Source organism: Lissotriton vulgaris, chromosome 9 (genome assembly GCF_964263255.1).
Source record: "Lissotriton vulgaris chromosome 9, aLisVul1.2, whole genome shotgun sequence".
NCBI classification, from domain to species: Eukaryota; Metazoa; Chordata; class Amphibia; order Caudata; family Salamandridae; genus Lissotriton; species Lissotriton vulgaris.
Window position 1 is genome coordinate 1,013,572,858 of NC_141697.1, and position 11,904 is coordinate 1,013,584,761.

The 11,904-nt window shown below is 45.7% G+C and overlaps 3 protein-coding genes across 3 annotated transcripts; 2 read left to right on the plus strand and 1 right to left on the minus strand.

The window, feature by feature from the left end:
- Positions 1-520: 520 nt before the first annotated feature.
- LOC147692719 (uncharacterized) lies at positions 521-1,480 on the minus strand. Its single transcript, XM_086936824.1, has one exon. The coding sequence runs from the start codon at positions 1,478-1,480 to the stop codon at positions 521-523; it is 960 nt and encodes a 319-aa protein (XP_086792950.1).
- A 1,862-nt stretch (positions 1,481-3,342) lies between these two features.
- LOC147692720 (uncharacterized) lies at positions 3,343-4,302 on the plus strand. The gene has a single exon (XM_086936825.1). The coding sequence runs from the start codon at positions 3,343-3,345 to the stop codon at positions 4,300-4,302; it is 960 nt and encodes a 319-aa protein (XP_086792951.1).
- A 4,896-nt stretch (positions 4,303-9,198) lies between these two features.
- LOC147692721 (uncharacterized) lies at positions 9,199-10,158 on the plus strand. Its single transcript, XM_086936826.1, has one exon. The coding sequence runs from the start codon at positions 9,199-9,201 to the stop codon at positions 10,156-10,158; it is 960 nt and encodes a 319-aa protein (XP_086792952.1).
- The last annotated feature ends 1,746 nt before the right edge of the window (positions 10,159-11,904 follow it).

Genomic DNA, 11,904 nt, shown 5'->3' on the forward strand with positions numbered 1-11,904 from the left:
CTGGGAGTTGGGTCTTCAATGAGGAGACGGTAGGATTTGGTGTCATTAAGTTGTCGTTGACATTCTTGATGATAGGTTATAGTGTCTTGTAGCACTATAGCTCCGCCCTTGTCAGCCGGCTTGATAGTCAGAGACCTGTCATTAGACAGAGCAGAAAGCGCTGATTTCTCTAAGTTGGACATGTTATGAAAAGTCTTCCGTCGTTGTTCGATATTAGTGACCTCGTGTGTCACTGCTTGTTCAAAAGCTAAGACATTTGCTGGTACTTGATGGTTCAGAGGAGTAAATGTCGATTTGGGTCTAAGGCCGGTATTCTGTTCACCTTGATCAAAGTTGTCAGACTCGTTCATATCAGAGCTAGTAGTCTTGAAGAAAAAATGCAGACGTATTTTCCTATAAAAACTTTCGAGCTCGCACCTCAAGTTGAACATATCGCCTGTATTGGTAGGAACAAAGCCCAGCCCTTTGTTCAAAACAGTGTTCTCAAGCGGTGTCATAGTCCTTGAACTCAGGTTCACTACTAAGTCGCAGCTCCTGTTGTCGGGCCTGTCTTGTTGGCCTGAGGAGCCCAATTCACAGTTTGTTGGCCTCTCCTTTTGCCGCGGTTCCTGCCTCGGCCCTGCCATAAAAAAGACTGATCATAGTAGAATGACGGGTTTGGGGGATACATGGGCATAGGGTGACCCATAGGTGGAGGGCCCATCGCTCCGGGATGATAGTTCCATGGGCCTGGGGGCCACCACTGTCCCGGATTGGGGTACTGTGGTCCTCCCCGGCCTCTATTGGGTCTTCGTTGGAAACCACCACCTCGTGTCCCGGTGTTAGGGCCTGTGTTGGAGTTCCCTTGATCACTGGAGCCCGAGTCCGAGCCCGAAGAAGAAGAATTCGACCCATATCTCCTGCCTTTGGAATTGGTTGAAGGAGCTACATAGGAGTCACTCAGGTAGGGGTAAGCCAATTCCATGGAGAAACGTGCCAGGTCTTTTTTGAACTTCTCCACTTTGTTAAGCAGGATGTTGTCATAATATTCCTTGTTCGTTTTGTTGGCATCGTCCAAGTTCTTTTTATAGATCACAGGCCGCACAGCTGCGTTGATTTGGCCCTCCAGAACTTGGATCTCTACCAATAAGGCGTCCGCTGTTTTCTTTGCTGTCTTAATAATTAAAACCAGCCAATCACGGGTGCACCGCCATCCAATCAAAGCCCAATTTTTCAAGAATTCTTTGTCTTTCAGAAAAAGTCTGGGTGTCGTGGTGACAATTAAACCAGACGGTGCACACTTACCATGTAGGTACTCGTTCATAATCACACCGTGTAATGAGATGCGGGAGTGATTCTTTTTCAGGTTCAAAAGTTTAACCCAATCATCCTCTGTTGTGGGAGTAGAGGTAGAGGGTAAGTCATCTAATATGCTGGGGTTGTTACTTAGAATGGTATTGAGATCCTCATCGTCAAATGCTAGGCCACCAAATTCCTCCATGGCGAGGAACTGCAACAGACAGACAACTAAATAAAAGAAGTGGGTGAGCTGAATTGCACTACAACATTTGCTGTGTGGTGCTAAATAGGAAAACAAAGACCCGCAGCCGAGGCTGCTCCATACACTATCACAACAACTCGTAAGAGAGGGTCCGAGGGAAGTGTTTAACGACCAAACAGGCTAGTACCCCCTGTGTATCTACCTACATAACAACAAAGCCCATTGGTCACGTGGCTGTTGTCTTGGCATAATACTGTGGCACTTAACTCCCCCTATCAATAGTGAATTTAGCTGGGACATCAACCTCATCAGTTACTAGCAGCATTCTTAAACGGCTGCTTTTTAGTCACTGGCTGTTGTCTTAGCATAATGCTGTGACGCTTAACTCCCCGTAGGAACACACTGCAGGGGACCAGACACCTAAGTCATTCTAGGTACTGGGGAGTACAGGCCCTAGGGACTCACAAGTCTTTAATTTGTCCTTCCCGCCTGAGGAATGGCTCTAATATAGGGCAGACATCTTGCTACATTTGAAAACAGCTTAATGTCCCAGTGGTCTACACCAACATCGGTAGATATCATGGGATAACCACTCAGTACCCCAGTATAGGGGACCAGATACCTTATCTGTCCGATAGGGCCATCAAGGACACCGGTGGGTTACTGGTTACAGACAGACTAGAAAAATAAGTGGGTTTCTTCAACAGCACACAGAGGTCGTATCCTTAAGACATGCATCTACCACAGAGTTTGTCTTTATATGTTTAGAGCGGTGCCTTATTCGTCCGAGCAGTTGCCGGGTGAGGTGAGGTCCACTTCCCACACACTGATGGGTAAGTGTTAAACTTTTGTATACTTATTCATTGTGTGACGAAACATAATATATTGTACATGTGACTATCATAGAGTTATGATGGTCCAGTCTGAGAGTATTTTACATTACCACTGGTCGTGCACAAGCATTAGCAACTTTGACTTTGCTCTCGCTGTAGATATAATTGTAAGGATAATACACATGCAATGTCTACAATGTTTTCCTCTCTTTTTTCCTACATAGGAAAGACCTATTGCATCATCAGAACAATACTGAGAAGATGTGGTAGGATGGTTTCTAATTTATCACTAGTATGTTTATTTTCTTATTTCTTAGTTGAGCACATATGATAGTGCCCTTGCAGTAGCAGACTTTAGCTTGGCCCTGACGAATGCCAGTGACACTCCACAAGAAGGCAGAAACATGTTGGCCCTGTATAGATCTTTGTCTTGATTTCTACCAAGCAAGTTAGACAGTGATTATTTCACACTGTCAGTCCACTATTTTTAATCTGACATCCAGGTGAACACTATTAAAGGTTTTTGTTTGCCTTGATAGCCATTTTAATCCACTTCACTTTTTCCTTTTTGCACTGCACATATCAGTCCCACTATCTAGACTTACAATTTTGGTAACCATACCTCGGTTTTGTGATGCGTTGCTAATATCTAATTGGGCGATCGCACACAACCTGGTTTTGGAAGTCCTAGATGATGAGGCTCCGCCATCAGGTGGGCTGATAGGACTTAATCATCAAGTTGATAGTCTTTAATTGTTGTGCAACTTTACCAGTGTTAATTGTTATATCTCAGCACCACGTGACCAATGGGCTTTGTTGTTATGTAGGTAGTTACACAGGGGGTACTAGCCTGTTTGGTCGTTAAACACTTCCCTCGGACCCTCTCTTACGAGTTGTTGTGATAGTGTATGGAGCAGCCTCGGCTGCGGGTCTTTGTTTTCCTATTTAGCACCACACAGCAAATGTTGTAGTGCAATTCAGCTCACCCACTTCTTTTATTTAGTTGTCTGTCTGTTGCAGTTCCTCGCCATGGAGGAATTTGGTGGCCTAGCATTTGACGATGAGGATCTCAATACCATTCTAAGTAACAACCCCAGCATATTAGATGACTTACCCTCTACCTCTACTCCCACAACAGAGGATGATTGGGTTAAACTTTTGAACCTGAAAAAGAATCACTCCCGCATCTCATTACACGGTGTGATTATGAACGAGTACCTACATGGTAAGTGTGCACCGTCTGGTTTAATTGTCACCACGACACCCAGACTTTTTCTGAAAGACAAAGAATTCTTGAAAAATTGGGCTTTGATTGGATGGCGGTGCACCCGTGATTGGCTGGTTTTAATTATTAAGACAGCAAAGAAAACAGCGGACGCCTTATTGGTAGAGATCCAAGTTCTGGAGGGCCAAATCAACGCAGCTGTGCGGCCTGTGATCTATAAAAAGAACTTGGACGATGCCAACAAAACGAACAAGGAATATTATGACAACATCCTGCTTAACAAAGTGGAGAAGTTCAAAAAAGACCTGGCACGTTTCTCCATGGAATTGGCTTACCCCTACCTGAGTGACTCCTATGTAGCTCCTTCAACCAATTCCAAAGGCAGGAGATATGGGTCGAATTCTTCTTCTTCGGGCTCGGACTCGGGCTCCAGTGATCAAGGGAACTCCAACACAGGCCCTAACACCGGGACACGAGGTGGTGGTTTCCAACGAAGACCCAATAGAGGCCGGGGAGGACCACAGTACCCCAATCCGGGACAGTGGTGGCCCCCAGGCCCATGGAACTATCATCCCGGAGCGATGGGCCCTCCACCTATGGGTCACCCTATGCCCATGTATCCCCCAAACCCGTCATTCTACTATGATCAGTCTTTTTTATGGCAGGGCCGAGGCAGGAACCGCGGCAAAAGGAGAGGCCAACAAACTGTGAATTGGGCTCCTCAGGCCAACAAGACAGGCCCGACAACAGGAGCTGCGACTTAGTAGTGAACCTGAGTTCAAGGAGTATGACACCGCTTGAGAACACTGTTTTGAACAAAGGGCTGGGCTTTGTTCCTACCAATACAGGCAATATGTTCAACTTGAGGTGCGAGCTCGAAAGTTTTTATAGGAAAATACGTCTGCATTTTTTCTTCAAGACTACTAGCTCTGATATGAACGAGTCTGACAACTTTGATCAAGGTGAACAGAATACCGGCCTTAGACCCAAATCGACATTTACTCCTCTGAACCATCAAGTACCAGCAAATGTCTTAGCTTTTGAACAAGCAGTGACACACGAGGTCACTAATATCGAACAACGACGGAAGACTTTTCATAACATGTCCAACTTAGAGAAATCAGCGCTTTCTGCTCTGTCTAATGACAGGTCTCTGACTATCAAGCCGGCTGACAAGGGCGGAGCTATAGTGCTACAAGACACTATAACCTATCATCAAGAATGTCAACGACAACTTAATGACACCAAATCCTACCGTCTCCTCATTGAAGACCCAACTCCCAGAATCTCGAATGACATCAAGAGTCTGGTGGAGGAAGGAACAGCAGAAGGTTGGATTACCCCTCACGAAGCAAGATATTTGATAACAACACACCCGGTTATTCCCTACTTTTACTGCCTTCCTAAAATACATAAGGCCCAGAGACCGCCCCCGGGAAGGCCCATTATCTCGGGCATAGGTTCGTTACTCGAACCTTTATCTACCTTCGTGGATTTCTTCCTAAAACCTATCGTAAAGGAAACACCAACATACCTACAAGATACTGGTGATGTGCTTAGACTACTGGCCGACATTGAGTTCAACGTTGAGACAGACCTCATGGTCAGCTTCGACGTTGAATCATTGTATACGTCAATCCCGCAGCAAGAAACACTGGACTGCATTAGGAGCCTCCTAGAGGCTAGACAAATGGATACCATAACACCTGTCGCTTTCATCATGGAGTGTGCGAGGATCGCCATGATGGCAAAAAAATTTCAGTACCAGAACGATCTCTATCTCCAGGTGTCAGGGACCTCAATGGGGAGTGTCTTTGCGCCTAGTTTGGCAAACCTTTACATGCATCAATTCGAGCAAGACCATGTATTTAACCACAGTAACCCCTTCATCCATCAGGTGGTACTGTGGAAACGATACATTGATGACGTCTTGGTGATTTGGAGAGGGACGGCTACAGAGGTATCGTCCTTTCATACATGGTTAAACTCTAGGAATCAATTTCTCAAGTTTACCATGGAGAGCAGTAAAAACAAATTAGCGTACCTTGATCTCCAGATCTTTCCGGCAGAGGGTGGCCTACAGAGTGAACTGTTCAAGAAACCGATGGCACGTAACTCGCTTTTGTCATTTCAGAGCTTTCATCCTCAAGCACTCCGCGAGAATTTACCTGTCGGCCAATTTCTCAGGATTAGACGAAATTGTTCATCTAACACCCTGTACGAACATCATGCCAAGGAATTGGCAGTCAACCTGAAAGATCGGCATTACCCCAACCGACTAATACGCCAGGCACGAAAGAGAGCATTTAACAACAATCGTGAGGCACTCCTGCAACACCAGAGGCCCGAGACTACCAAAGATCGGATGACTATGGTTCAAACTTTCACTACATCTTCCAATCAAGTGAAGAAAACCATATTGAAGCATTGGAAAATTCTGAATACAGGTGCAGGGACAATACCTCGCCCGTTGTTTGCATTCAAAAGGGGACCATCTATTCAAGATAACCTGGTGCACACTAGACCTCGCAACGAAATAAAACAGACCACCAACACCCTCTGGAACAGCAATCCAGTTCAAGGTCATTACCCCTGTGGGAATTGTGCTGCTTGCCCACAGACACGGAAGACCTTCACAATTGACATGGGCACGAACAGACCGTGGAGACTAACTAGGCACACAAATTGCAACTCAGAAAAAGTAATATACCTGATCACTTGCCCTTGCAAGAAGCAATATGTGGGGCATACAACGCGGATGATTAAGTCCCGCATCAGCGAACATAAAAGCACAATCCGCTGCAGGAAGCAATCTACAGGCCTCACCAACCACTTTCTGGAAGCAAATCATAAAGTTGAGGATCTGTTCTGGGTTGTATTGGAACAGCCATACATTCCACAACATATTACTGATGTCTCCCACTTTCTTTTTGTCAAGGAGCAACGGTGGATATACAGATTGAAATCTGACGTCAACGGACTGAATGACAGCATTCCATGGTTGTCCATCTGAACACAACACTTACCATTGGGTGCTCTTTGATATCACATCATGGAGCGTTTGAGTATCCCACACACTTGTGGCGCTCATTATCAGGCACCTTTCATAATCACTTTTCAGGTTCAAAGGTTGGGTGTCCACTGACCTACCCATTTTCAGACTTACTAATCAAATCAGCAATTCTGATTATCTTCATTATTGATCATAATCTTGATCTCCCACTTTTCATTTATAGCTGATGACAGCGCTTAGGGGTGATAACATATCTCTCCCCACATTTATTCACTGTTGATTGAGGTCACATAGCGTCCTCCACGCTACCTATGACTGATAATCACCCTTGAATTCCCACGATGAAGATCACTGCCTTATCATATCATGGTAGACACTATCTTTGCTTTTGTGTTTTTGACTACTGCGCCGCGGCGCCTGTGTTGGCAGTTACATACTGCCTTGGGCTGTGCAGAGCATGGCAGGCTATCGAGCTAATACGGCAGTGTCTCGCTCTCGATGTGTAATGAACACACTACCATCGAGCATGCGCGGTGCAGCCAATCGGGCGCGCTTATCTCCAAGTCTACGCGCCCTCTGTCCGGGTCAGTTTGCGCATGTGCGGGGAACTCCTGTCCTTCACAGCGCAACGGCAGCGCATTAGAAGGACGCGTTTGCCCCCACGCTTGCCTCCACGCCTGCGCGCCCGCTATCCGGTTCAGTCTGCGCATGCGCGGGGGACTACTATCCCTAAACAGCGCAACGGCAGCGCATCAGAAGGACGGCCCAGCCGATTGCAATTATTCAATCAACTGCACTATAAATACACGTAAGTCCTGTCCGTCGGTGCCTCTCCTTCGGCTCGTGATTCCGCCGCAAGGTACCGACGGACAGGTAAGATGGGACCGGGTTGCTTGGACCCAGGGTTGTATACATTAGTTATGGTTTTGCCACTCCACCTTACCAATAGGGAATTTAGCTGGGACATCAGCTCACCAGTTACTAGCAGCATTTACAAACGGCTGCATATTAGACACTGGCTGTTGTCTTGGCATAATACTGTGGCACTTAACTCCCCCTATCAATAGTGAATTTAGCTGGGACATCAACCTCATCAGTTACTAGCAGCATTCTTAAACGGCTGCTTTTTAGTCACTGGCTGTTGTCTTAGCATAATGCTGTGACGCTTAACTCCCCGTAGGAACACACTGCAGGGGACCAGACACCTAAGTCATTCTAGGTACTGGGGAGTACAGGCCCTAGGGACTCACAAGTCTTTAATTTGTCCTTCCCGCCTGAGGAATGGCTCTAATATAGGGCAGACATCTTGCTACATTTGAAAACAGCTTAATGTCCCAGTGGTCTACACCAACATCGGTAGATATCATGGGATAACCACTCAGTACCCCAGTATAGGGGACCAGATACCTTATCTGTCCGATGGGGCCATCAAGGACACCGGTGGGTTACTGGTTACAGACAGACTAGAAAAATAAGTGGGTTTCTTCAACAGCACACAGAGGTCGTATCCTTAAGACATGCATCTACCACAGAGTTTGTCTTTATATGTTTAGAGCGGTGCCTTATTCGTCCGAGCAGTTGCCGGGTGAGGTGAGGTCCACTTCCCACACACTGATGGGTAAGTGTTAAACTTTTGTATACTTATTCATTGTGTGACGAAACATAATATATTGTACATGTGACTATCATAGAGTTATGATGGTCCAGTCTGAGAGTATTTTACATTACCACTGGTCGTGCACAAGCATTAGCAACTTTGACTTTGCTCTCGCTGTAGATATAATTGTAAGGATAATACACATGCAATGTCTACAATGTTTTCCTCTCTTTTTTCCTACATAGGAAAGACCTATTGCATCATCGGAACAATACTGAGAAGATGTGGTAGGATGGTTTCTAATTTATCACTAGTATGTTTATTTTCTTATTTCTTAGTTGAGCACATATGATAGTGCCCTTGCAGTAGCAGACTTTAGCTTGGCCCTGACGAATGCCAGTGACACTCCACAAGAAGGCAGAAACATGTTGGCCCTGTATAGATCTTTGTCTTGATTTCTACCAAGCAAGTTAGACAGTGATTATTTCACACTGTCAGTCCACTATTTTTAATCTGACATCCAGGTGAACACTATTAAAGGTTTTTGTTTGCCTTGATAGCCATTTTAATCCACTTCACTTTTTCCTTTTTGCACTGCACATATCAGTCCCACTATCTAGACTTACAATTTTGGTAACCATACCTCGGTTTTGTGATGCGTTGCTAATATCTAATTGGGCGATCGCACACAACCTGGTTTTGGAAGTCCTAGATGATGAGGCTCCGCCATCAGGTGGGCTGATAGGACTTAATCATCAAGTTGATAGTCTTTAATTGTTGTGCAACTTTACCAGTGTTAATTGTTATATCTCAGCACCACGTGACCAATGGGCTTTGTTGTTATGTAGGTAGTTACACAGGGGGTACTAGCCTGTTTGGTCGTTAAACACTTCCCTCGGACCCTCTCTTACGAGTTGTTGTGATAGTGTATGGAGCAGCCTCGGCTGCGGGTCTTTGTTTTCCTATTTAGCACCACACAGCAAATGTTGTAGTGCAATTCAGCTCACCCACTTCTTTTATTTAGTTGTCTGTCTGTTGCAGTTCCTCGCCATGGAGGAATTTGGTGGCCTAGCATTTGACGATGAGGATCTCAATACCATTCTAAGTAACAACCCCAGCATATTAGATGACTTACCCTCTACCTCTACTCCCACAACAGAGGATGATTGGGTTAAACTTTTGAACCTGAAAAAGAATCACTCCCGCATCTCATTACACGGTGTGATTATGAACGAGTACCTACATGGTAAGTGTGCACCGTCTGGTTTAATTGTCACCACGACACCCAGACTTTTTCTGAAAGACAAAGAATTCTTGAAAAATTGGGCTTTGATTGGATGGCGGTGCACCCGTGATTGGCTGGTTTTAATTATTAAGACAGCAAAGAAAACAGCGGACGCCTTATTGGTAGAGATCCAAGTTCTGGAGGGCCAAATCAACGCAGCTGTGTGGCCTGTGATCTATAAAAAGAACTTGGACGATGCCAACAAAACGAACAAGGAATATTATGACAACATCCTGCTTAACAAAGTGGAGAAGTTCAAAAAAGACCTGGCACGTTTCTCCATGGAATTGGCTTACCCCTACCTGAGTGACTCCTATGTAGCTCCTTCAACCAATTCCAAAGGCAGGAGATATGGGTCGAATTCTTCTTCTTCGGGCTCGGACTCGGGCTCCAGTGATCAAGGGAACTCCAACACAGGCCCTAACACCGGGACACGAGGTGGTGGTTTCCAACGAAGACCCAATAGAGGCCGGGGAGGACCACAGTACCCCAATCCGGGACAGTGGTGGCCCCCAGGCCCATGGAACTATCATCCCGGAGCGATGGGCCCTCCACCTATGGGTCACCCTATGCCCATGTATCCCCCAAACCCGTCATTCTACTATGATCAGTCTTTTTTATGGCAGGGCCGAGGCAGGAACCGCGGCAAAAGGAGAGGCCAACAAACTGTGAATTGGGCTCCTCAGGCCAACAAGACAGGCCCGACAACAGGAGCTGCGACTTAGTAGTGAACCTGAGTTCAAGGACTATGACACCGCTTGAGAACACTGTTTTGAACAAAGGGCTGGGCTTTGTTCCTACCAATACAGGCGATATGTTCAACTTGAGGTGCGAGCTCGAAAGTTTTTATAGGAAAATACGTCTGCATTTTTTCTTCAAGACTACTAGCTCTGATATGAACGAGTCTGACAACTTTGATCAAGGTGAACAGAATACCGGCCTTAGACCCAAATCGACATTTACTCCTCTGAACCATCAAGTACCAGCAAATGTCTTAGCTTTTGAACAAGCAGTGACACACGAGGTCACTAATATCGAACAACGACGGAAGACTTTTCATAACATGTCCAACTTAGAGAAATCAGCGCTTTCTGCTCTGTCTAATGACAGGTCTCTGACTATCAAGCCGGCTGACAAGGGCGGAGCTATAGTGCTACAAGACACTATAACCTATCATCAAGAATGTCAACGACAACTTAATGACACCAAATCCTACCGTCTCCTCATTGAAGACCCAACTCCCAGAATCTCGAATGACATCAAGAGTCTGGTGGAGGAAGGAACAGCAGAAGGTTGGATTACCCCTCACGAAGCAAGATATTTGATAACAACACACCCGGTTATTCCCTACTTTTACTGCCTTCCTAAAATACATAAGGCCCAGAGACCGCCCCCGGGAAGGCCCATTATCTCGGGCATAGGTTCGTTACTCGAACCTTTATCTACCTTCGTGGATTTCTTCCTAAAACCTATCGTAAAGGAAACACCAACATACCTACAAGATACTGGTGATGTGCTTAGACTACTGCCCGACATTGAGTTCAACGTTGAGACAGACCTCATGGTCAGCTTCGACGTTGAATCATTGTATACGTCAATCCCGCAGCAAGAAACACTGGACTGCATTAGGAGCCTCCTAGAGGCTAGACAAATGGATACCATAACACCTGTCGCTTTCATCATGGAGTGTGCGAGGATCGCCATGATGGAAAAAAAATTTCAGTACCAGAACGATCTCTATCTCCAGGTGTCAGGGACCTCAATGGGGAGTGTCTTTGCGCCTAGTTTGGCAAACCTTTACATGCATCAATTCGAGCAAGACCATGTATTTAACCACAGTAACCCCTTCATCCATCAGGTGGTACTGTGGAAACGATACATTGATGACGTCTTGGTGATTTGGAGAGGGACGGCTACAGAGGTATCGTCCTTTCATACATGGTTAAACTCTAGGAATCAATTTCTCAAGTTTACCATGGAGAGCAGTAAAAACAAATTAGCGTACCTTGATCTCCAGATCTTTCCGGCAGAGGGTGGCCTACAGAGTGAACTGTTCAAGAAACCGATGGCACGTAACTCGCTTTTGTCATTTCAGAGCTTTCATCCTCAAGCACTCCGCGAGAATTTACCTGTCGGCCAATTTCTCAGGATTAGACGAAATTGTTCATCTAACACCCTGTACGAACATCATGCCAAGGAATTGGCAGTCAACCTGAAAGATCGGCATTACCCCAACCGACTAATACGCCAGGCACGAAAGAGAGCATTTAACAACAATCGTGAGGCACTCCTGCAACACCAGAGGCCCGAGACTACCAAAGATCGGATGACTATGGTTCAAACTTTCACTACATCTTCCAATCAAGTGAAGAAAACCATATTGAAGCATTGGAAAATTCTGAATACAGGTGCAGGGACAATACCTCGCCCGTTGTTTGCATTCAAAAGGGGACCATCTATTCGAGATAACC